General features: G+C 42.4%; 1 protein-coding gene across 3 annotated transcripts in view; it reads right to left on the reverse strand.

Annotated features, from left to right (window-relative positions):
• Positions 1 to 22,974, reverse strand: part of prmt7 (protein arginine methyltransferase 7) — a 53,034-nt gene extending 30,060 nt beyond the window's left edge. For all 3 annotated transcript variants that reach the window (XM_063066705.1, XM_063066708.1, XM_063066706.1), the window contains exons 1-10: positions 22,819 to 22,974; positions 18,065 to 18,101; positions 17,220 to 17,369; positions 12,326 to 12,434; positions 10,580 to 10,692; positions 9,892 to 10,136; positions 6,964 to 7,144; positions 4,980 to 5,107; positions 4,510 to 4,645; positions 1,687 to 1,770 (exon numbers count right to left, since the gene is read on the reverse strand). In XM_063066705.1, coding sequence (XP_062922775.1) covers positions 1,687 to 1,770; positions 4,510 to 4,645; positions 4,980 to 5,107; positions 6,964 to 7,144; positions 9,892 to 10,136; positions 10,580 to 10,692; positions 12,326 to 12,434; positions 17,220 to 17,369; positions 18,065 to 18,101; positions 22,819 to 22,931 — 1,296 coding nt within the window. In that variant the 5' untranslated portion in view covers positions 22,932 to 22,974. The remainder of the gene's footprint in view (positions 1 to 1,686; positions 1,771 to 4,509; positions 4,646 to 4,979; positions 5,108 to 6,963; positions 7,145 to 9,891; positions 10,137 to 10,579; positions 10,693 to 12,325; positions 12,435 to 17,219; positions 17,370 to 18,064; positions 18,102 to 22,818) is intronic.
• Positions 22,975 to 27,170: the final 4,196 nt, after the last annotated feature.

Consider the following 27,170-nt stretch of genomic DNA (forward strand, 5'->3'; position numbering starts at 1 on the left):
AGCATGGCTTTGTGAAGGGCAGATCGTGTCTAACAAGCGTGATAGAGTTCTTTGAGGAGGTGACCAGGCATATAGATGAGGGTAGTGCAGTGGATGTGATCTATATGGATTTTAGCAAGGCATTTGACAAGGTTCCACACTGTAGGCTTATTCAGAAAGTCAGAAGGCATGGGATCCAGGGAAGTTTGGCCAGGTAGATTCAGAATTGCCTTGCCTGCAGAAGGCAGAGGGTTGTGGTGGAAGGAGTACATTCAGATTGGAAGATTGTGACTAGTGGTGTCCCACAAGGATCTGTTCTGGGACCTTTACTTTTCGTGATTTTTATTAACAACCTGGATGTGGGGGTAGAAGGGTGGGTTGGCAAGTTTGCAGACGACACAAAGGTTGGTGGTGTTGTAGATAGTGTAGAGGATTGTCAAGGATTGCAGAGAGACATTGATAGGATGCAGAAGTGGGCTGAGAAGTGGCAGAAGGAGCTCAACCCGGAGAAGTGTGAGGTAGTACACTTTGGAAGGACAAACTCCAAGGCAGAGTACAAAGTAAATGGCAGGATACTTGGTTGTGTGGAGGACTAGAGGGATCTGGGGGTACATGTCCACAGATCCCTGAATGTTGCCTCACAGGTGGATAGGGTAGTTAAGAAAGCTTATGGGGTGTTAGCTTTCATAAGTTGAGGGATAGAGTTTAAGAGTCACGATGCAATGATGCAGCTCTATAAAACTCTGGTTAGGCCACACTTGGAGTACTGTGTCCAGTTCTGGTGACCTCACTATAGGAAGGATGTGGAAGCATTGGAAAGGGTACAGAGAAAACTTACCAAGATGCTGCCTGGTTTAGAGTGTATGCATTATGATCAGAGATTAAGGGAGCTAGGGCTTTACTCTTTAGAGTGAAGGAGGATGAGAGGAGACATGATAGAGGTGTACAAAATAAGAGGAATAGGTAGAGTGGATAGCTAGCACCTCTTCCCCAGAGCACCACTGCTTAATACAAGAGGACATGGCTTTAAGGTAAGGGGTGGGAAGTTCAAAGGGGATATTAGAGGAATGTTTTTTACTCAGAGAGTGGTTGGTGCATGGAATGCACTGCCTGAGTCAGTGGTGGAGGCAGATACACTAGTGAAGTTTAAGAGACTACTAGACAGGTATCTGGAGGAATTTAAGGTGGGGGCTTATATGGGAGGCAGGGTTTGAGGGTCAGCACAACATTGTGGGCCGAAGGGCCTGTACTGTGCTGTACTATTCTATGTTCTACCTGCAGACCTTCCAGCTTCCCAAGTACCTTCTCCTTAGTAATACTAACTACATTTACACCTGCACCCAGCACTCTCGAATTTCTGGCATTCTGCTGGTGAAGACTGACTGACGCAAAATACTCATTAAGTTCATCCATTTTTTGTCCCCAACTACTACCTCTCCAGTATTCCAATATCCACACTCACCTCACTTTTACTCTTTATATATCTGAATACACTTTTGGTATCCTCTTTTATATTATTGGCTAGCTAACCTTCATATTTCATCCTTTCTCGCCTTATTGTTCCCTGAATTGCAAAGCTAACCCACAATCATGTGGATGCCCCGAAAAGCCATTTCCATCTCCCAGGGAAAATCAACCTCAATTCATGCCCAAGTACTCAACCTCCAACCCTACGATAAAATAACCTTTATCTTATAATGTTCATACCTGTGCAGCACCCAGAAAATGAGCAAAGATGGAGAGCAGGCTTCCATCACTGACAGTCATGCACACAGCATCAGGGCACAGAACCTGAAGACAAAACAAAGTAATTCATAAGTCATATGGTCAAAGGATGTTCACAGAATGTTTGTAGTTCAAGTACAAAGCCATATGAAATAATAGTTTCCTTTGTCCAGTATTTTTCAATTATATCTGATATGTGAGGATAGATTTGCTTTACAGACAGAACTTACTCTCTTCTTGGACAGAATGAAGTAACAAAAATCTTCCACAGCACACAAAATACCAGAGGAAATCACGTCTAATCTAGGCAGCATCCTCGGAAATCTCCTTTGCACCCTGAATCCCATCCCTGCCCATAATACATTGGATGCATGACCAAAGCCATCTGGTTGGATTTACATAAAAAGGTGTATTCTCCTCAATGCATGGAACCTTCTTCTAACAAGACACTATGAAAAATTACTCAAGCAATACCTGGAGTTTAGAAGGATGACAAGTGATAACACCGAGCGCACAACACTTGAGAGGAAACAACCGTGTAGGTGCTGACAGACTTGGTCTCCCAGCTGGCGATTCTGAAACTCAGATGGATGAAAGGTTGGCAATTCGGAAATTAGATGAGATTTGGAGATCTTTGGAACTTTCAACATCAAGAGAACAGTGGATTCTCACTCACTGAGGACAGTCATGGATGGTCTTCAGGTATAGGATCAGTTACAATTTTATTAAGGAATGGCGCAGGCTCGAGGCTGGCTCCTGCTTTCATTCTCAATGCTCTTTAAAGACCTTAAGATTGGAATTGAAATCAACTATGCTGTGCTGCTGCATGTACAACCACTGCAGAATAAACCAAGATGGAGCAAAATGGTGGTACTATAATGCAACACTGTGATTAGCACTGCTGCTTCACAGTCCCAAGGTCCTGGGTTCAAAACTGGCTTTAGAAGTTACCTGTGAGCAATTTACATGCTCTCCCAGTGACAACGTGGGTTTGCACTGGGCTTCTGATTTCTCCCTATCCTAACAAGAACTAACCACTGTAAATTAGCCCTTAATGTAGATAAGTGGCAAAAAAAAATTAAATTGTAGAGATCCAGGGAAATAAGTGTAGAGAGGCAGCATTTACCTAATAGCCTGAGTGGCCTCGATCTGCTAAGTACAGGGAGTTCCCTGAATCCCATCACAGCCCATGATTTGCTGGATGTTACCAATGTCCTGTCAAATATACTGTTCAGCCTATTTAGCATAAAGTGTCTGGGTGTACAAGCAGGCATTCCTAATATACTAATTCTCATACACCCGGAGATAAATGAGTAGTGACACTACTCCAGGTTGTCTGCTGGCTACTGAGGGACAAAGGTTCTATGAAACAAGCACTTCAGGAATTGGGAACTGACTTAACACAATTGTTGAAAAATGGCCAAAGTCTAGTCCATCCTTTCAATCCAAAGAATAATTTTCATTTCTTATTTCTTCAAGGCTTCCCCCGTCCAAAACTTTCCTAATTCGTTGACATTAACATATCAGAGGGTCAGTCCTGGGACCAGCACAAAAAAGGCACGACAACGCCTCTACATTCTTGAATGTTTGCAAAGATTTGGCATGTCAGCATAAACTTTTTGACGAACTTCTATAAATGCATGCCGAGAGATTCCTAACTGGTTGCATCATGGCCTGGTACGGAAACACCAGAAGTAATCTCAGCACTTACACCCAATGACGACGAAAAAAACAACAATGAGTTTCCAAGTCAGAATAGTGTGCAAAATAAACAGAGACATAAGTGATGGTGATCCCATTTGCCTGTTGCCATTGTCCTTCTTGGTGGTAGAGGCTGCAGCTACAGGAGGTATGGTTGGAGTGGCTTAAATGAGTAATCAAAAGCTGCAGAAAATGGTGGATACAGCCCAGTCCATATTCCCACCAAAATGGAACATTGCCACAAAAAAGCAGCATCCATCAAACACGCCCACTATCCAGGACGTGCTGTCTTCTCACTACCACCATCAGGTAGGAGGTACAGAAGCCTTAGGTCCCACACCACCAGGTTCAGGAAGTTATTTATCCTACAACCATCAGGCTCCTGAAAAGGTGTGGATAACTTCAATCCACCACCATTCTGAACTAATTCTTCGACCTACAGACTCACTTTCAAGTACTCTTTGCAACTCATACTATCGGTATTATTTTTTGTTATGTGCAGAGTTTTGTCTTCTTTTGCAATTGGTTGTTTGTCAGTCTTTGTTTAGGTAGTTTTTCATAAATGTTATTGTATTTCTTTTCTTCCACTCTGTAAGTGCCTGTGAGTAAATGAATCTCATGGTAGTATGCACTTTGAAAATAAATTTACTTTGAACTTTAACAGACCTCCGTCAGAATTTATTTACAAAACAGCAAATTCCCTTAGCAGACTTCAACCCTTCAACTAGTTTGCTCCTATTTATAATCTTAATTTAGGATACATGTTCCTCAGTTTATATACGTTGCTTTAATTTTGTCTATTTGAGATAGTGAACACTCACTCACTCATGCAACATTCAAAACAGAAACCACTTTTGTATTTTGACTCAAAGTAACCTGCTGAATACTCATTTTTAATAAAATGTCTATTTTCTGACAAAGAGTCTCTGACCACAAGTTCTGTTTGTCCCTCCAAAGATGCTACCTGACCAGCTGGGTGTTTCCAGCATTTGCTGTTCCTTTTTCAGGTTTCTAGTATCTGCTTTTTGTATTTTGAGCTTTGTTTACCATGCACAGATTCCAACACTGAACTGCTTCTGTAACAAACTATTTCAAGGCACTCACCATTTTTAGGGCTTTGATATAGGCGTCGTTCCTTTGTTGGTCATTTAGCTCTCCAAATCGCTGCCTGTTACACATGAGATGGGCCTGACAGGAGCAGAGGGGACGCTCATTCAGCATTTCAGCTTCATGCTTCTCACTGTGAAGCACAAAGATGGAGTACGTGAACAGATATATCACTTCTCATTTCTTCATTCCTGAGTTTTCTCAATCATGGAACTCTTCCAAGTGAAAGACAAATGAATACATGATTGAATTAATAGGCCAGATACCACAGCAAGCAAATCTAGATAAGGAAGTATGCACACAGTATAATTTGTACACACAAGGTACATCCTCAATGATGACATTAGCACATTAACTACATCGAATGAGCAAGTGTATTTAGGGATTCCCTCAGAATCCTTTGTAATTACTGGGATTAGAATGTTCAGAGTGTACTGGCCTACCTGTAATAATTCTTCATTCCTTACCTGCTACGATGTAGTTTATACCACAGAGAGTAGTCATCGTGTACCGCTGAAATACACAGACGTTCTCCTTCCTGGACAGGTAACTCCTGCGGTAAGAAGTACACACACTGCATCCAGTGATCCCGCCACTGATGAGCAAGAAAAATAAAACACCATCAGACCCAGACGTAAAGTGCAGTCAAGTCAAGCCAAAGAGACTGCATTGCTTATCTGAACTCTGTTTGCAGAAAGTGGGAAACATGAGAGCAACATGGTCAAATTATTTCTCAACCAAAGTGTAATGAACAATGTATTTTATGTTTTCATGAGTCACTTTACATGTAGGTTATAGTTTTGCCATTTAGTATTAAGAGGGTTCAACACCTTTGTTTACTCTGCTTTTAATGAAAAAGAACAGTTTGACCACTTACTCTTTTCTGCCTTTTCTTCAAAATCTCTTTTGCTTAACCTCTCAACTTCACAAAGTTCCAATTCTAACTGCTGCAGGAGGTAGCATACAGATACAGACTGAGGATTTGTTAACTGACAGAAAGCAATGAGGTACTGCAGGACAGTATTCGGACCAGATTTTCCCAATCTATATCAATGATAAGGACAAGGAGAGCCAGGATAATATACTCAGATATGCAGAAGTTACAAAACTAGATGGCACGTAACTTGCAAGAGGGGTGCAGATAGGGTTCAAGGCAGATGAAACACAACATGGAAAATGTAAAGTTGTCCACCTTAATAAGGAAAAGGGCGGATTTTGTTTTTAAATGATGCAAAACTGAGTGGTGCTTAGAAGAGCAAATCTGAAAGCAAACATACAAAGAGAGCAACCAATTAAGACTCAGATTGCTTTATTGTTGTACACACCAAGGTGCAATGAAATTCCTTTCTCGGTGAAGCTCACAGTAAAGAGCATACAAGTAATAATAAATACGACAAGCAGAATGCTGCCAAGTAAAGGAGTGCAGTCTGAAATAGTGCAAAAATAAAAGCTGAGGTAACAATAATGGAATAGCCAAGCGAGTAGAGCTAAGAGTCTGAGAACGTGGCAGTACCAGATGGAAGGGAGCATGAAAGAGGTGATTGGTCAGAAGTCTGAGAGCAGAGGGAAAGAAGCTGTTCTTAAAATATGATCATCCATGCTTTGAAGCCTCTGTATCTTCTCCCAGAAGACAGAAGAGATAAAAGGGATGGCCAGGGTGGCAGGCAGCCTATCAAAACTGTTAGCATTCCTGAAAATAGAATGGAAGGAAGTGACAAGCCTGTGGTGGAATGGGCTGTGTTTACTGCTCTCTGCAGTTTCTCATGGCTAAGAGCAGAGGAGCAGCCATTACCAGGATCAGATGCAACCCATCAGTGGAAGTTTGACAGCATCCTCATGGACATGCCAAGTCTTCTCAGATGCCTAAGGAAGCAAATATGCTGATGAAGGCCAACAGTTTTCTTGATCACTGCATTAGTGTGAAGGTCAGATTGTTAGTGCTGCAGAGGCCAAGGAACCTGAAACTGTTGACCATCTCTACAGAATCTCCAATGATGAGAACAAGGCTTTGTTCAAATAGGAAGTTAAACAGAATGTCAGCTTTCAAGGGTGTCTAACTGAAATTATATGTGAAACCACACTTGCAGTACTGGTCACAGGTCTTATCTTGCTATCTTGGGACGAACATAGTTGCAATAGAGGGAATACAACAAAGATTCATCCCCCAAATGGGTAGGGTTGTTTGAGAGGCTCCTTCACATGAAACTTTTAACTGGAGACAATGCATGTTCTCGCAGATTAACTAAATGCCACAAAGTAATAGCTCATAAGCAGGGGATGCTCCAAATCTGACCTGCAATTTAAAATATGCATTCTTTGCAATATACTTCACTGCCTTTTGAGATTTACTTAGCTTTACAACAGTCTCTTAATACCAGACATTTATCATTCCCTCTTCCCCCGTCAGTTCCTGCGACCAGTCACACATAGCACAGAACCATACTACCTGACCTGGATATTGTTTGGAGTCGGATGAGCCCAGTATGGTGCCATAGTGCATCTGATACTCCCTTCAGGGTCCATTTCCACATCCCACCAGGAGAGCACAACGTGAGCCTGCCCACTGCCAGTTGCTTGGACCTCCACAGTATGCTGGGCTGGAGAACTACTAACTGCTTTACTGAAGTCCACCCTGCAAAGAGAGGAAGACATTATAAAACTAGGCCTCTCTTTGTTCTGAAACTTAAGCAACATTATGAAACATATCACAAGAGACACCCAACTCCGATAACCTTTCACTGCCAGTTATGTCACAGGGTGGAAGTGTAAACTAATGATCCGGAGACCAGAGTCTGAATTCTACTGTTAATTAAATACAACACAAAACTACTAGATTATTGCAAAATCCTATCCAGTTCATTCATGTCCTTGAGAGAAGGAAATATGCCATTCCCTTGGAACTTCAGAGCCAGACCAGGAACGTCCTCTACCAATAGGAGGGCCCACCCAGCAGACAGTGCACAGTTAGGACAAATAGCATCAACAATCCTCAGTGCTCACTGTCGATCTGGGTATATTACACGGCACGAGGTTAAACATTAGCAAGGGCACTCTGTGTGATCACCAAGCACAGCCCTTCCTCAGCTGACAGAGACATCACACTGAGCACTGATGATAACAATATTCACCCCGGGTGAAGAATTTCAAAGTTCAAAGTGCATTTATTATCAAAGTATGGATATGTCGCCATATTCTAAACTGAGAATCATTTTCTTGTAGGCATCCACAGTGGAACAAAGAAGTACAATTGAATCAATAAAAAACTACACACAAAGACCTACCCTGGTAGGACCATCTGGAGTTAGTCTGACATGCTGAATGGTACGGCACTGAGGAGTTCTTTAGAACAAAGGGATCTGGGAATACAGGTCCATAATTCATTGAAAGTGACATCGCTGATAGGGTCCTAAAGAAAGTTATTGGCACATTGGCCTTCATAAATCAAAGTATTAAGTATAGGAGATGGGATGTTATGTTGAAGTTGTATATGACATTGGTGAGGCCTTACTTGGACTATTGAGTGCAGTTTTGGTCACCTACCTACAGGAAAGATGCAAATAAGGTTGAAAGAGTACAGAGAAAATTTACAAGGATGTTCCCGGACCAGAGGACCTGGGTTATAAGGAAAGATTGAATAGGTTAGGACATTATTCCCTGGAATGTAGAAAATTAAGGGAAGATTTGATAGAGGTATACAAAATTATGAGGAGTATCGATAAGGTAAATGCATACTAGCTTTTTCCATTGAGGTTAGGTAGGACTACAACTAGAGGTCATGGGTTATGGTTGAAAGGTGAAACGTTTAAGGAGAATACAAGGGGAAATTTCCTCACTCAGAGGGTGTTAAGAGTGTGGAAAAAGCAGCCAGTGCACATGGTCCATGAGAGCTCGATTACAGTGTTTAAGAGAAGTTTGGATAGGTGCATGGATGGTAGGGGTATGGAGGGACATGGTCCTAGTGCAGGTCAATGGTAGTAGGCAGTTTAAATGGTTCAGCACAGACTAGATGGGCCAAAGGGTCTGTTTCTATGCTGTACTTTTCTGTGATTCTATGATAAAGACTGACAAACAGCCAATGTGCAAAGGACGAAGATCTATGCAAATAAATAAATGATACATAGGCAGATAGATAGACAAATAATAGATATTGACAGCATGGGCTGTAGAGTCCTTGAAAGTGAGTCCACAGGTTATGGAATCAGTTCAGAATTCCAGTAACAGCAGCAGCTAAAAGACTTCCCTTCTAAACCGGGGGATGGGAAACTAAGACATCTGATTAACCTTGTCCTCAGCGGCTTCATTAATAATCTTTCTTCTATCATAACATCAGAAGAGGAGAGGTTCACTCACAGCACCAATTCTATTCACAACTCAAGTTAATGTATACCATCAAAAGAAACAACCTTCCACTGGACCAAGGTGCACAATACAGTACACCTAACTCACACACAACACAAAGTAATATTACCATAAATAATAAAATACATTCCAGAAGAGTGTCATTTAGCATAAAGTGTATATAAGGTAACACAAGGATCATGAAGTTCAACCAGGCACATGTCAAGGGCTGAGCGAGTAAAAGGCAATATTTGCAGTTCAGGTGTTGACCAGTAATCATCTCCAAAGGAAATATAATCATCTTCCTTGGCATTCAATGACCCAGCATTATGTAACCATCCACTTCAATGTCCTTAACCTCCACCTGAAGCAATCACTCACTCATACACTGGAATAGTGGCTGCTCTGTGTAACCACATGATTCAGCAGAACCTCTAGTGTCTGTAAGGAGTAGTAGCAAATGCAAGGAACACCAACCTCTCCAGCTTCCTTTCAAGTCTTAACTTAGAAACATCTCATCATTTCTTCATTATCATTGGGTTAAGATGTTGGCACTCATTACCCAATAACACTGTGGAGACAACTTCACCCAAGGACTTCACATTTTCAACAGTCACTCAGCTCTACCTCAAGGGTAATTCGAAAAGCCAGTAATCTCCATATCCAATAAGAAAAAATAATATTTGCACTATTAACAACACAAATAATTCTCAAAAAACAGAAGAGAACATGTACCAGTACAGTACATACCCTTTGGCCCACTATGTTTTGCCAACCTTCTAACCTTCGGAGATCAATCTAACCCTTCCCTCCCACATAGCCCTCCATTTTTCTATCATCCAAGTGGCTACCTAAGAATTCCTTAGATGTCTCTCATATCTGCCTCTACCACCACACTTAGCAGGGCGTTCCATGCACTCACTGCCTATCTTCTTGTACATCTGTCAATTCTGAATCCTCCCTGACAATTGATGGAAGCTTTAAAATCCTTTATCTCTTCACACAATTATTCATTTTCCAACAAGAATAGTTAGACCATACCTGAATACCTCTGCAACTTCTGTGAGGGGGGTGAAGTGGTTCATGTTCACTTGATTGAGCTGAATGTCATAGACGCAGGGGGAGCCAGCACACGCCTGCATGTCCCTTGTTGGTAAAATGACCTTATCGTTGCCATCCTCCAGCCGGATGTGAATTGGCAGCAGCTTGTTCCAGGACCACATCCGCTCGGACTCCACCAGCTGTGCATAAACTGAAGCTCTGTGTGGAACAGCCTCACAGTTTTCCTGTAGCCCATTGAAGAGATGGGTAGAAAGAAACAGCACAACTAGGTTGTGAGAGATACCCTGCTCTGCTTGATCATTCTAGTTACTACCCCACACCCCTCTATTATCTCAGCTACTGACTGCACTATTTACATTGCAAATACATGCCGGTATTTATGCACATTTTATTCCATACCAAAACCTCTAACTTTATTTTTATATAATACTTTATTCTAATTATTGAATGGTGCCACTTTCTGTTGCATGTAGTACCAACACACTACAGCAATGTATATGGGGAGTAAAGCTCAAACTTGATTTATTTAACTTTCATAGCTTTATGGAAATTATTAAAGAAAGAATATATATTTACATTGTTGTTAATGTTAATACAATTCCGAGAACCAGGCACTGAGAGTATCATACAGTCCCAGAACAGAAGTCACTCTCTCCCCATGACATACCTGCACAAGGTATTTGTGAGCATGCTCGTAACTTGGCAGTGCCCCCTCGCCAATGAGCTCCGTATCAAATAGCTCTGTGACCAGGATGTTAGCTCGGCATGACATATCACCATCTGCAGAGTGGAAATCATCATGAAGAATGTGCAATCAGCCGCTGCTCGGTAAGGAATCCATTAACCTCTGAGGCATCAATGTACCGACACTCATGGATTCACTCCGGAAATGTGGGTACAAAATCTAATACAGTAGGGTTGTTCCAGAGGTTTTATAAGTAAAGCTACTGAAAGAGTGCATTAGATCCCCATTGGTACCCTTGGTGATCACATCAAGGCCCTTTTGGGTGAACTCTTTGAACTAGGTTGTTGATAGCATTCTGTGCCATGATTATTTAAGGAATGTCACAATCCTTGGCAGTAACATTGATTGTTTTCCCTCTTTGCCAAGAGCATTGGCAGATTAATCTACAACAGTCACCTTAAACTTTGTTCAGACAAACTATTATTAAACAACTCATAAGTCTGTGTGTGCAGCTTATGTTGGGCCTTGTCGGATCAGTGAAACAGGCCAAAGTCAGAGAATTCAAGATGGGATGGAAATTTAAGTGCCAGGCAATTGGAATCCCATCCTTGTGAAAAAAACTGAAGTATTGTGCAAAGTGGCTGCCCAGTCTATGGTAAAGGAAACTACATTATGAGCACAGAAAGCAGTATACTATACTGATATAATTTGAATCACTGCTTCATTTTGGTGGCTGTGTTAGACTCCTTCGACAGTGTGAGGTAAGGGGTAAAAGGGCAGGTTTGCACAGGACAGCAACGTGAGAAGAGGCATCAGTATTGGTGGAAACAGAAGTGTGATGCAGCAAGTTGCTGGGGAGGAACAGGCCCCGGAATGCTGGAGGGTCAGCATGTTGAAGGTAGCAGAAATGATAAAAGATGGACATGACGACTGGTGGGAAGGGAGATGAGGAAAAGAGGAACCGTATCCTTATTTTAGATGGGAGCAGAGCTGGTGACAGCATAAGTGTAGAAAATGAAACAGTTCCAGCTAAAAGCCCCATAAGGTCTGATACAGGGCAAAGCCATACTTAAAGAAAACTCGGAAGCACTAGTCTAAGAGGCACTATAATCAGAAGAGCCAGAGAAACGTACAGAAAGGAATGGAGTTCTCACAGGGAGCAGGGACATGCCCTTTGTCTCTCCACTCCTGCAGTTGAAAACATGCCTGATTTCCAACTTTTCCTCACTCTGGTGAAAGGTCATCAACATGAACGGTTAACTCTGATGTACTCTCTGCAGGTGGATCTTTAGGAAATTGGGACTAATAATTTACATTGAAACTCCACTTTTCACTTTAACATGGAACATGATGAAAGGAAAACCACCTCACCATATCCTAGGAAAGGTCTGGTTCTTACAGCAGGTCAAACACTCAGACAGGATCATCATGAACCTAGACCTCTTTAGCAAACAACTTCGATATTGTTGCAATATTGATTGACATGTGACAGCTGACCTGGTATTTGTGACTTGGAAGTCAAAACAAAATGTATTTAAAATAAAACCTAAAAGTAGTTGCTTCAAATAAGTACAGTGGTGATTACAAAATCATTCTAATCAAGCAGTAATGATACGTTACTTTCCAACCAATACAATTAACTGTTTCTATGGATCACCATCACTCAAGAGGTAATGTGCTGCTTTCCCATTAATGGTCTCTGCTATACTCCCACCTCAGGTGCCTTACCTGGCCCCACCGTCACCTCAGTCGAGTGCTTGTTGATGACTTTAATTTTATTGCTGAATCCATTTTTCTCCACAATCTTTACAGCAACATCAGCCATTGGCTTAAAAACCTGGGGAGTGGTAACAGAAAGATCATGATAAGACCCATATTATCTTTATGTTCCCTCTTCTTTATACTACCAATCTCCATGGACACCGGCACTTGCAATCTGAAAACAAGTTATTTTCATCAGCACTGTTAGCAGAGGTGGGGGGGGGGGGGGAGGGCTGCATTGATGACACGAAACACTGAACCACAGCAAAAAATCATAAGAAACAAGTTTTAATAACCAACTACTTAAGTGTGCTGTGCCTGAGAGATTTCAGAGACAATCTATTAATTTAATGTCTTCAGCACATGCAACCGGCAGACTATTTCCACAGTCAGCTAGTCTGGCCATGAATCAAGTGAACTCCAGAAGAAGCAGTGTTAGAGGAACTCCGCAGGTCAAGGCAGCATCTGTGCAGAGGAATAATATATTCATTTTGTGTGTTGCTCTGGATTTCCATCATCTGCAGAATCACTTGTTTTTATGATTTGCAACACTAGAAGCACCCAGATCACATTCATAAGACCATAAGATATAGGAACTGAAACAGGCCATTCGGCCCATCAAGCCTGCTCCGCTATTCAATCATAGGCTGATCCAATTCTTCCAGTCATCCCCACTCCCCTGCTTTCACCCCATACCCTTTAATGCCCTGGCTAATCAAGAACCTATCTATCTCTGCCTTAAATGCACCCAGTGACTTGGCCTCCGCAGCTGCTCATGGCAACAAATTCCACAGATTTACCACCCTCTGACTAAAGTAGTTTCTCCGCATCTCAGTTCTAAATGGACATCCTTCAATCCTGAAGTCGCACCCTCTTGTCCTAGACTCCCCTACCATGGGAAATAACTTTGCCATATCTAATCTGTTCAGGCCTTTTAACATTTGGAATGTTTCTATGAGATTCACCCCCTCATTCTCCTGAACTCCTGGGAATACAGCCCAAGAGCTGCCAGACGTTCCTCTTACGGTAACCCTTTCATTCCTGGAATCATTCTCATGAATCTTCTCTGGACCCTCTCCAATATCAGTATATGCTTTCTAAAATAAGGAACTCAAAACAGCACACAATACTCCAAGAGTGGTCTCACAAGTGCCTTACTGAGCCTCAACATCACATCCCTGCTCTTATAGTCTATATTTCTAGAAATGAATGCCAACGTTACAGTCACCTTCTTCACCACCAACTCACTCTGGAGGTTAACCTATAGGGTATCCTGCACAAAGATTCCCAAATCCCTTTGCATCTCTGCATTTTGAATCCTGTCCCCATCTAAATGATAGTCTGCCCGTTTATTTCTTCCACCAAAGTGCATGACCATACACTTTCCAACATTGTATTTCATTTGCCACTTCTTTGCCCATTCCCCTAAACTATCTAAGTCTCTCTGCAGGCTCTTTGTTTCCTCAACACTACCCGCTTCTCCACCTATCTTTGCATCATCAGCAAATTTAGTCACAAATCCATTAATCCCATAATCCAAATCATTGACATACATCGTAAAAAGCAGCAGTTCCAACATTGACCCTTGTGGAACTCCACGGGTAACTGGCAGCCAGCCAGAATATGATTCCTTTATACCCACTCTGTTTTCTGCCAATCAGCCAATGTTCCACCCATGCTAGTAACTCCCCTGTAATTCCATGGGCTCTTATCTTGCTAAGCAGCCTCATGTGCGGCACCTTGTCAAAGGCCTTCTGAAAATCCAAGTACACCATATCTACTGCAACTCCTTTGTCTACCATGCTTGTAATTTCCTCATTCAGAGCCACAACACTTGCAGCAGTCCTGATACAGGTTTTGACCTGAAACGCTGACGATTACTTTCCTCCCACAGAAGCTGCCTGAGCTGCTGAGTTCCTCCAACAGATTGCTTGTTGCTCCAGATTCCAGCATTTGCAGTTTCTTGTATCTGCAACCTGTCTTGTCCTTTTCTCTTAAGCAGTACCCTTGGGATTGAGAATATTTCGCCTCTTCCCCATTTTTGCAGATTCTTAAGTAGGTAATAAGGCCATTGTGGGATCCAATCTGCCACAGATGATGGACTGGAGACAAAAGTCAGGGCAGATGCTTGAATCAAGCATTCTGCTGGAAAAACTCAGTGGGTCAGAGTTGGCAGGTAGATGGGCAGTTTGTGAAGCAGTACAACACCTGTCCAGTGTTTCTGTCAGCTCCTAACACTTGGCTTCTCAACACCATTTCAAATGGTCCTTCTCCACTCTGAGTGGTCATGGATCAGAGGTTCCCAGAAGCCAGTAGGAATATTCTTCACAAAAGCTTTGAGCATATCTTTGAATCTCTTTATTTGTCCATCTGGCAATTTCCTCACACCACTGAGTTCAGAATTGAATGCCGAATTTAGGAGTCTGTTGTGGGCTCATGAGCAATGTAGCTAATTGGGAGCCTCAATGTTAGCCTGGGAGCAGATGCTGGTGTTAGCTTATCCATCCCTCCACTGCAACTGGAGGATTTTACAAAGCCCATGCTTTGAGGTGCCTGATGTTGATAGTCCTGGTCTCATAAGCACAGAAAGGGAATGGATCACTGCTGCCTGGCGGACCATGAGCTTGTGCCAAGACTAAGATCTTGATTTTCATTTACCCATTTCTTCAATCAACTGAAGACTGTACTGGCACAAAGCAGTCGTGAATTTCAAAATCAATGTGTGCACTCACTGAAAACTGTCTCCTAAAATATGGTAAGTTGTTCATGTTTCCGGAGTTTCTCCACAAACCTTTATGGTTGAATGGCAAAGTGGTGCAATGGAAGCAGGATGAAAGATGAGTTTGCTCCTGCCAGTTTTCAGCACAAGTTGTGTCCTCTCATATGCATGACGGAGCAAATCAACAATGTCTTGGCGCTCAACCTCCTAGTGTGCATAAACACCAGCATTACCTCCCCACTGTAATTTGACTACTGAGATCTGGGTGGCCTTGGTTCTAGACTGTGGTCTCTGCAGTTGAGAACAGATTTCCAATAGTTCTGAAGCTTACCTCCAAAATATTCTTAGGAAGTGAGGTGCATTGCAGCAAGTAAGATTGGGAAAATTGTTGATGTAATGGTACAGCCTTGCCTGATGCTAGTCTACACTGAAAAAGGTTATGTTCCAGAGCTGTCGGTTAGTATCTTGGTATCATGGAGTAAATGTACAATGGGGACTAATTTTTGTAAGATGGCAATTTTGAAGAGCATGCTCCATAGTCCCTCCGGAATGATGGCATCAAAGGCTTTAGTGAGGTTAAAAGAGATCATGTACAGTTGCTGGTTTGTTACCTGAATTTTAATTGGATTTGTTGCTAGGTGAAGGCCAAGGCCACTGTGCATGTGGATAACAGGAATCCACACTGTGATTTGGCATGGCGAATCTTTGATTGCTGGGAGAGGATTGGGTTAGCAATTACTTTTACTGTGGCACACAGCAGGAAAACTCTTCTGTCAGGTCTGAGCAGAGTCAGATCTTTAAAGATTTAAAGATAAAGATTAACTTCATTTGTCACATCTACATTGAAACATACAGTGAAATGCATAAATTTATGTCAAATCAAATCAGCAAGAACTGTGCTGGGCAAGCCGCAAATGTCACCATGCTTCCAAGGCCAACAACACCCCACAACTTATGAACCCTAACTGTACATCTTTGGAATATGGGAAGAATCACCTGGACGAAGTCCACACAGTCTAGGGGAGAATGTACAGACTCCTTACCAGCAGCGAAGGGAATCGAACCCTGATATTACTAATGGCACTGCAACACTGTTACACTAACCGCTATGGTACCTCGTCGTCCCGCTGTCTCCTTTCTTACAGATGATAATTATGGATCCTTTAAGATCTCCTGGTATATCCACCTCTTCCTAGAAACAGCAGTAAGGTTGTTGATTTGTGACTGAAGCACTTTGCCATTGAGTTTTAGAACTTCAGCTGGGGTACCATACGCACCCGAGATCTAGATTTTTTTTACTTGTACTATGGCTGGACAGAATAGACCCCTGTGGAATAGAGAAAAAGGTCAGTGCCACGGGTGAGAAGGTATTTGAAGTATTCCTTTCCGTGAGCACTGACTGCCTCTCCATCCCTGATGAAAACCCTTTCCTTGGCTTGCATGTGAGCTGGGGCATCAAGTGTTTGGATAACGGAGGGGGTAACAGCACAGGAGAACGTACACATGTCAGAGCCTTCGTCAAGTGGCTGAGCATCTGGTCCCTCTCCATCACTTGCTCTTTTTTGATGGTTTTTCTGCTGGATATCTAATGATCTCAACCCTGAGATTCAACATCCTTGCTCCACGCTCAGTGAATTGATCTGAGTCAGAATTAACTTAAATCTACAGTATGCGCATCATTAAAGTGATCAAGACATCAGGATGACCACTTATTTCTGCCACGATGGGAAATTGGTGAGTCCATGTTGCAGTTAAATCATCTGTGAAAATTTGTGTCTGATAACAGTCATTATCAAGGCGCAGCTTAAGCTTTGTATTAACAAGAAGACTTTGCATGTAAGGCAAGTCTGTGTAACAACCAAACATGCTTCCGTTTGGAACAAAGTTAATTGGGAATAAATACAGGCAACGGTAGCAAGGTAGACTCATGCAACCATTAATTTTTGCTCTTCAAAGTAACTATTCATTTTCTATATTTTGCCCGTTGAGTGAAGTTATTAAACAAAATTATTGTTGAAAGTTTGTTTGTATGATGCCCAAACTATAAGACTCTTTATTGAAGATAAACTGCGGTAAGTGAGAATTTTAGCAAAATAGAAGTGGAACGAAGTTAAAATCCAGAGCATGAACGCATCCACTCACCTCGACTGCAAAACAGAAGTCAGCACCAGCTTGTGCTGCCATCATGGATAAGAGTCCCGTCCCGGTGCCGATGTCCAGAACAACCGCCCTCTGACCTCGCTCCCTCACCCTGCCGACAGCTGCCCGAATTCCACTGTAGTACTTCTCATTCTGCAAAATGGTTTCATGGCTATAAGTATCTGTTGTTCCAGTGTGACTCATACATGTCATCTAGCATTCTTCAATACAAGAGATCCTGCAGACACAAAATGCTGGAGGAACTCAGCAGGTTAGGTAGCATCTATGGAAAGGAATAGAGACCTGATGAAGGGTCTCGGCCCTTTATTCCTCTCCATAGATACTGCCTGACCTGTTGAGATCCTCCACCATTTTGTATGTATCAATCTGGATTTCTTCTTTAGTTTTCAGCCTTGCACTTGAGCATATTTTAGATGCTCATGAACAACAGAAGACCCGTGTTACTCTGGAACAAGCCAGACAGAGAAGTAAATAATAAAAGAAAACGCATTCACTTTTAACCATACTAACATGGTAAGACTCTCAGCCACACTAACATCTTCAGTGCTGATAATCATCAGTTGTTTCAACCAGGCATTTCAGAATATAAGCTACAAATAAATAGCATGTAGCCAGTTCAAAAACCAAAACTCGTGTCCTTTTTTGTGCAATGAGTCATTACTGCATTTGAGATTTAGGGAGTACATATATGGAAAGGATTCTAGGCAACTTTCAGCCCTGAGATCCTATTGCAACTCGACAGACTGAAAAGGCAAGCGCACCCACAGCATTTACATATACATGTATTAAAAATTAATTTACACATGCATTTTCTATCATACACTTACCCTGTCTTTATCATGCAGCATATCAGCATAAGAGGACCTGATAAGACAACATAGAAAACAATCCAGTTAATTAAAATAAATCACAATATATGGTTTTATTTATTTGTCTACTGTAGCAGTTATTTTAAAACAAACCAAACAACACTGAGAGGCTAAGCCAGGAAATCAACACTGTCTGACGCACTTCCAAAGTACCAGAGTTCCAAGATCAAAACAGGTAGGTTCGATCCTTTATTACAAAACCAGCAATAAAAAGAAACTAACAAAACTAAATTAGTGATATGGTGTTCAAATTAGCGAAGTAATGAAGTTAGCGGCTAAACTAATGTACTTAAGCAAAGTTACCAATCTTGTTAGTGTTCCAATAACATGCCAATTGGTGTAACTAAGTGGTTGAACTAACATAGTGAAGTTAGCAATCTAGATAATGTTCCAATATTTAGCGTACTAGCAGCGTAACTAAGCGGTCGAACTAAATTAGCAACCAAAAAAAGTATCATTCTCCAAGGCTCAACCCTTAACTAGACAAAACAACTAAGACAAAGCATGAATATTGCAAGACGTTTGTATCCACTGTTAAAGATGTTTTTTTGGGGTATTTGGAGGCACATAATAAAACAGGCCGTAGTCAGCACGGTCTCCTTCAGGGAAAATCTTGACTGACCAGTCTGTTGAAATTCTGTGAAGAAATAACAAGCAGGAAACAGAAAGGAGAATCAGTAGATGTTGTGTACTTGGATTTACAGAAGGCCTTTGACAAGGGGCCCCACTTGAGGCTACTAACAAGTTAAGAGCACATGGTATTACAGGAAAACTACCAGCATGTATAAAGCAGTGGCTGACTGGCAGGAGGTTAAGAATGGGGAGAAAAGGAAGCCTTTTCTGGTTGGCTGCTGGTAACTGGCGGTGTTCCACAGGGGTCTGTGTTGGGACCGATTCTTTTTCGTTATATGTCAATGACGTGGATGACGGAATTGATGGCTTTGTGGCCAAGTTTGCAGACCACATGAAGACAGGTGGAGGGCAGGGAGTTTTGAAGAAATAGCAAGGCTAAAGGACTCAGACAGATTAGGAGAATGGGAAAAGAAATGGCAGTTAGATGGAAAACAGTGTCAGGAAGTGTATGGTCATACACTTTGAGAGAAGAAATAAAAGGGCAAACTATTTTATAAATGGAGAAAAAATTCAAAAATCTGAGGTGCAAATAGACTTGGTGGGGGGGGGGGGGTTCTCATGTAGAATTCCCTAAAGGTTAATTTATAGGTTGAGTCTGTGGTGAGGAAGGCAAATGTGATGTTAGCATTCATTTCAAGAAGACTAGAATATAAAAATCAAGGATGTAATGTTGAGGCTTTATAGAGCACTGGTGAAGCCTCACTTGGGAGTATTGTCAGCAGTTTTGGGTCCATTATCTAAGAAAGGATGTGCCGACTTTGGAGAGGGTTCAAAGGAGGTTCATGAAAATGATTTTGGGATTGAAAGGCTTGTCACATTAAGAGCGTTTGATGGCTCTTGCTTCTACTCACTGGAACTGAGAAGTGAGTGGTGACCTCACTGAAACCTTTCGAATGCTGAAAGGACTTGACAGAGTGGATGCGGAGAGGATGTTCTCTATGGTGGGAGAGTTTAAGACCAGAGGACACAGGCTCAGAATAGAGGGGCATCATTTTAGAATGGAGATGAAGAGGAATTTCTTTAACCAGAGAGTGTTAAATCTGTGGAATTCATTGTCACAGGCAGCTATGGAAAACAAGTCATTGGGTATACTTAAAACAGAGGCTGATACATTCTTGATTAGTCAGGAAATGTCAAGGAGAAGACAAGAGATTGGGACTGGGAGGAAAATGGATCAGCCATGATAAAATGGCGGAGCAGACTTGATGGGACAAATGGCCTAATTCTGTTCGAAACTCTTATGGTCTAACGCGTGACTCTACTCATTTGCTTCTACTGTGCCCCAACCCAAGTGACAGATTACCAAAATAAAGACGTCATAAGATACAATACAGACATCAGATAGATACATGGCTCCAACAGAAAATAGATACACAGCTCCTGTAGTCTACATTAAACAAAATGGAGTTCTGATCTGAAACAAATTAATGAATATGTAGGAATCCTTACAAGCTGAAATTTGATTGAAACCACATAATTTATATATGGATACTGGAACCCCAGCTATAAGAGACCAGGACCTAATGGGTTTCTGACTGTTATAAAATAGCAAACTATTCCTACATAACATAGCAGTGAGAAATACAAAATTAAAACAAAGTTTGCTAAAAATGCACCATCCATGGGGAAACGAGATCAGTGATCCAGAAGTAGGTGGAAAATATTTAAATGGAAGCAGGTTGTGGATTTCTGTTCAAACCTACTGACCAGTTCAGATCACTTTTAACTACTCCCTGCACATTATACCAATCAGGGAGAATTTTATTTTGCTGCATCTCTGAGGATCCTGTCACATGATCATATTCAGTAAGTATGGGCAGTGAAGCAGTGCTGTGGAGGATGAAGTGAATAGGTTTTTTTGTTATTTTGTTTTGATGTTTTTAATTACTTTTAAGTATTATAGGTTCTTTTAGTTGATTTTATTTGAGGGTTTTTTTGTTTTGTCTGTTTTCATCATTTTAACTGTCAGAAACATCATGTTTTAAATCCATCAACGTCAGATTCTCATCATTATGGCTGGTTTAGTAGCAAGATCTCTTAAGATGCAATAAAATAAAAAAAAACTTTGATAGCCAGCCAAACCCCACCACCAACATTGCTGCCTACAAAAGCCTTCAGGAATATTTCGCAACATCAATTGAGATCTTGTCACTAAACCAGCCTTAACAATGGGAATCCAAGCTCTTTAGTCCAGCAAAATGAGTCTTCTGCAACTGGACTAAGTTTGTATAATTATAGCAGCGCCTCAGATGGTAAATGGTAGCAAGATCTGGCATTCTGTTACAGTCAGTGAACTTTCTGTAGGATTTGAAATACCAGTTCTTTCCAGAGACAAGAGACGGCAGATGTTGTAATTTGCAGCTTTAAAAAGGCTGGCAAAAACTAAGCAGTCCAGATGAAGGGTCTCGCATATTGGTGCAAAATGGCGGAGTTTCCCATGGAATAGGATGATTAGAGGTAGAATGGATAGCCAGAGACTCCCCAGAGCAAAAATGGTTAATATAAGGGAGAGTAATTTTAAGGTGATTGGAGGACAGTATGGGGGGATGTCTCAAGAGAGTGGTGGCTGTGTGGAACACCCTGTAATTATAGAAAGGGTCTTTGTGTACATTTCTAAGGTGGGGAAGCATGCTAGAAACATGTCAGAAGTTCAGTGCAATATGTATATTAGGCTTTAAGTTTGAATTGCCACTGACGGGGCATCTATTTTGATCATATACCATTTCTCTTTATTGCATTAATTAGCATCCACCGCATCCATGGGAAATTCAGCCATTTAGTGAATAAAGTTAATCCTCGATGCTGTAACTGGGTGGGCAGCTAACTATATATTGCCCTCTTCCCCAAAATACTTGAAGGGGTTTGCACTACTTTTTAAAATAATTCTTCTATGTGGTTGTCCAGTTATTGAGGGAAAGCTGTCTAGTTAAAACCCCATCATTCCCATTATCATTGCACAAGGCTGTATAATGCAGTTACTTTTGAACGAAGAGCTATCATACTGTTTTGCTGGTCTCGTCCAGATGAAGTGTCTCAACTTGAAACCCTGACTGTCCATTTCTCTCCACCTGACTTGCTGAGTTCCTCCAGTATACTGAAGCACACTCAGAGCTTCATCAACCATAATTAGTGCACAGACAAGAACCATTTATAGTAGATACTCAAGAAATAAAATAGACATCAAACACAGGCGCTGGAAATCATAAAAAGAGCAGAAAATGCCAGAAACACTCAGCACATTGAACCACATCTGTATTCCTGGTTTTTTCAGTTTTTATGTACACAGAAATGTCTGAAGTATTCAACAGGACAGATAGCCAGAGTCGTGAAAGGAAAACAAGTTAGTTTCTGGTTGATGGTCTTTCAGCAAAACTTGACAGGTAAAGAACTGCAAATACTAGAAATCTGAAGTAAAAACAGTATATGCCTATCAAGCATCATCTATTAAAAACCAAATAAAAGCTTCATTCACACTAAAAAGGCTGGAGGAACTTAGCACTGATGAAAATGAGCAGTCGATATTTTAGCCCAAGAAATGGAAGGAATGAGAGCAGAAGATAAAGTAAATAGGTGGGAAAAGTGAAGAGGTACGAGCTAGCAGGTGAATGATGATGGGGGTAAGATAGGTAGGTGGAGGGGGCGGGCGAAAATTATGTAAAAAAAGCTGGAAGGCAATAGGTAGAAGCAGCATAGGGCTGAAAAAGATGGCATCTGCCTTTCTCTTCTCCCAGATGTTGTCTGATTTGTTGATTGTTTACAGTACTTTATCTTTACTGCGGAATTCCAGCATCTGAGGTTTCTGTTTCTTTATTCTCCCCCCCCCCCCCCCGCTTTTCAAATCAGACACGGGACAACTACGGTAAAGTCCCATCAGTGTAGACAGGGAGAAAAGTGACTGATCGTGACTAAGATGCGCCACCGAGTCACCGGGAAGGCCAGTGCCATGGTTCAGCTCAGGGACAGAGTGAGTGTCCGAGTGAAGCGACAAGGACACACAGTCGGGGGGGGGGGGAGGGACAACGGACAGGCTCGGGCTCCATGCACATGCACTGGCTGCCGCCGGGACGCCCGTTCTGTACCGTGCTATCTCCTGGTGATAGTCATAGTCCTCGCCTTCCTCCTCCCACTCGGTGGCCCCGGTGATGGGGTTGGCTCTACTACAAAAAGTCTTCATTGGTGCTGCCAACAGCATCCCGATCTTCACAGCACGACCCGCACCAGCACCGCCATCTTCCCGCCCGGCATACAGCGCGCGTGGCGTGACGTGAGGTCATCACGTGAGCGAACCAGCGTGGTGGGACGGTCACATGACCGAGTCGGCGTGGTGGGGGGACGGTCACGTGACCGACAACGTGGTGGGCCGACTAGTTTTATGACCGTGCTGGAACTGCTGGGTGTTAATGAAATGGGCCGAGGATTAGCAGTGAGGTTTCGTCCAGATAGGTGCAGGGATGCATTTTATGGAGTGCCAGTGAGACCAGGACACAAAGATGAAAGGAAAGGTCCTAGGGAGTACTGAGGAACAGATGGACCTCGTCGGTCCAAATTGTTTGAAGGTGGCATTGCAGGCAGATGAGGCCTATGGATACATGTTAGTCACTGTATTAAATAAAGAAGCAAGGAGAATATGTTCTAACGTTACTACATGCATTTCTGGTCACCAATGTATGATAGATTAGATAGCTGGAGAAGGCGCAGAGGAAATTCGCCGGGGGTTGACTGGGATAGATTGCGCGTTTTTAGTTATAAGAGATTGGTGAGACATGGTTTATTTCACTTGAAGTGCACGAGGTTAAAAGGAGATACGATTATAAAATTATGAGGGGTACAAACAAAATAGACTGAAGGAAGTTGTTCTGCTTATATAATCTTTGAATGAAACTAGAGGATACAGATTTAGTAACAGTGGATCTGAGGAGGAGCTCTTTTTCACTCAGAGAATTGTGAATACCTAGAATCCACTGCCGAAGAGAGTGGTGGAAGCAGTCACCTTCTGTCCTTTCCTATCTGATCCCCACTTCACCAGCCACGTATCTCTTGCCAATCAACTTCCCAGCTCTTTATTTCACCCCTCACCCCAGCCCCATTTCACCTATCGCCTTGTGTTTCTTCCTTCCCTCTCCCCACCTTCTTACTCTGACTCCACATCTTTTTTTCTCCAGTCCTGATGAAGGGTTAACTGTACCCTTTCCCTTCAATGCTGCCTGACCTACTGAGTTCCTCTACAATTTTGTGTGTGTTGTGTGGAGGAACTGGTTCAGCGAGGGCAGATTAAACTCTTAGTCAGTATGAGGTCCTGCTTCACCTTAAAATTAACGCAGACATTTTGGTGAAGAGTAAATCCTGTGGAATAGTTCGCAGAGAATGTCAAGTTTAATTTATCATCCAACCATTCCTGAACAGCCATGAATACAGCCAAATTAAATAGTGTTCGTCTGGGGCCAAGATTCAGAACACAGCACAATGCGTATCAGACAACAGTAAACACAGTCAACCAAAAAAATATAACCCAAGTCCTTAAGTGAAATATTCCGTAGATAGATGGAGCATAAATATTCTCGGCAAGAACACTTCAGCAAACGAACACTTTCCAGCTTGTCTTCTACCAAGCGAACACTGGAGGGCAGCACCTGATTGTGATGATGAGAATACTAATCGTAAAGGATACACTCTCCACAGCACCATCTACTGATAGAAGTGTTGGAGGAACTAATTCTTTATTTTAAAAAGAGTGAACTGAATTTTGAGTCATCGAACACTACAGCACAGAAACAGGCCTTTCTTCCCATCCAGTGCATGCCAAACCATTAATCCGCGTGCAGCAACGCACACAAAATGCTGGAGGAACTCAGCAGGCCAGGCAGCATGGAAAAGTGTACAGTCGATGTTTCAGGCTGAGACCCTTCTTCAGGACTGAAGAGTAAATGTCAACTGGTTACTCTTTTCCATAGATGCTTCCTGACCTGCTGAGCTCCTCCAGCATTTTGTGTGCATTGCTTTGGATCTCCGGCATCTACAGATTTTCTCATGTTTGCATTAATCTGCCCAGTCCCTTCAACCTGCACCCAGGCCAGACCATAACCCTCCACACCCGTCTCCTCCAAATTTCTCTAAAATGTTGATATCGAACCCACATCCACCACTTCCACTGGCAGCTTGTTCCATATTCTCGCCACTTTCTGAATGAAGACCTTCCCCTTAAACATTTCACCTTTAATCTTTAACTCATGACCTCTAGTTCTAGCCTTTCCCAACTCCAAAGGAAAGGGGACTCTGCCCAAAATGGCGATTTTTTATTCATTTCCATAGTTGCTGCCTGACTTGCTGAATTCCTCCAGCATTTTATGTGTATCTCAAAAATGCCTCTGTCAAATCTCCCCTCATTCTCCTATGGTTAGGAACAAAGTTCTTAACCATTCACCCTTTCCCTATAACTCAGGTCCTCAAGTCCCTGGCAACATCCCTGTAAATTTCTCTGCAGTCTTTCAATGTTATTTACATCTTTTCTGTAGGTAGGTGACCAAAACTGCACACAATACTCCAAATTAGGCCTCACTAATGTCCTATACAACTCCAACATAACATCTCAATCATGTACTGAATACTTTAATTTATAAAGGCCAATGTACTAAAAGCTTTCTTGTGACCCTATCTACCTGTGATGCCACTTCCAAGGAATTATGGACCTGTATTCCCAGATCCCTCTGTTCTACCGCACTCCTCAGTGCCCTACCACTCACCATATAACTCCAACCTGGTTTATCCTCCGAAAGTGCAACATCTCACACTTGACAGCGTTAAGCTCCATCTGCCATTTTCAGCCCATTTTTTCTAGCTGGACCAGATCCCACTACAAGTTTCGTTACTTCCTCGCTGTCCGCTACACCCCACCCCCACCCAGCCTCGATGTTATCTGAAAAATTGTTGAATCAGTTTATTACATATCACACAGATTGTTCATATAGATGGCAAACAACACCAGACCCAGCACTGTCCTCTGTGGCACGCCAGTAGTCACAGACTTCCAGTCAGAGAGGTACCCATCTACTACCACACTCTGTCTTCTTCTGCAATGTCTATCTCATCAGGATACTTCGCTGATGTAACTTGAGAAGTGCATCCATGAGAGCTCCAGAGAGGTTGCACACGAGAAGCATGAGTGAAGTTGCTCATTACAATTGAAGTTAATGTAAGTATCTGTATTGGAAAGCATTATTGCTTCTGGCAGGATTATGAGGACATAGTAAACATGAGGAATTCTGCAGATGCGAGAAATTCAAGCAACACACATCAAAGTTGCTGGTGAACGCAGCAGGCCAAGCAGCATCTCTAGGAAGAGGTACAGTCGATGTTTCGGGCCGAGACCCTTCGTCAGGACTAACTGAAGGAAGAGCTAATAAGAGATTTGAAAGTGGGAGGGGGAGGGGGGAGATCCAAAATGATAGGAGAAGACAGGAGGGGGAGGGATGGAGCCAAGAGCTGGACAGGTGATTGGCAAAGGGGATATGAGAGGATCATGGGACAGGAGGCCCAGGGAGAAGGAAAAGGGGGAGGGGGGAAAACCCAGAGGATGGGCGAGGGGTATAGTCAGAGGGACAGGGGGAGAAAAAGGAGAGAGAGAGAGAAAGAATGTGTGTATATAAATAAATAACGGATGGGGTACGAGGGGGAGGTGGGGCATTAACGGAAGTGTGAGAAGTCAATGTTTTTAGGCAATCAATCTGGTGAACGTTCTTTGTACCCCCTCTATGGCAAGAATGTCCTTCCTCAGATTAGAGGACCAAAACTGCACATAATACTCCAGGTGTGGTCTCACCAAGGCCTTGTACAACTGCAGTAGTACCTCCCTGCTCCTGTACTCGAAACCTCTTGCTATGAATGCCAGCATACCATTCGCCTTTTTCACTGCCTGCTGTACCTGCATGCCCACTTTCAATGACTGGTGTACAATGACACCCAGGTCTCGTTGCACCTCTTCTTTTCCTAATTGGCCACGATTCAGATAATAATCTGTTTTCCTATTCTTGCCACCAAAGTGGATAACCTCACATTTATCCACATTAAATTGCATCTGCCATGAATTTGCCCACTCACCCAACCTATCCAAGTCACCCTGCATCCTCTTAGCGTCTTCCTCACAGCTAACACTGCCGTCCAGCTTCGTGTCATCCGCAAACTTGGAGATGCTGCATTTAATTCCCTTGTCTAAGTCATTAATATATATTGTAAACAACTGGGGTCCCAGCACTGAGCCTTGCGGTACCCCACTAGTCACTGCCTGCCATTCTGAAAGGTCCTATTTATTCCCACTCTTTGCTTCCTGTCTGCCAACCAATCCTCTATCCACATCAATACCTTACCCCCAATACCGTGTGCTTTAAGTTTTCACACTAATCTCCTGTGTGGGACCTTGTCAAAAGCCTTTTGATAA

Source organism: Mobula hypostoma, chromosome 14, assembly GCF_963921235.1.
Source record: "Mobula hypostoma chromosome 14, sMobHyp1.1, whole genome shotgun sequence".
Classification (NCBI taxonomy): domain Eukaryota; kingdom Metazoa; phylum Chordata; class Chondrichthyes; order Myliobatiformes; family Myliobatidae; genus Mobula; species Mobula hypostoma.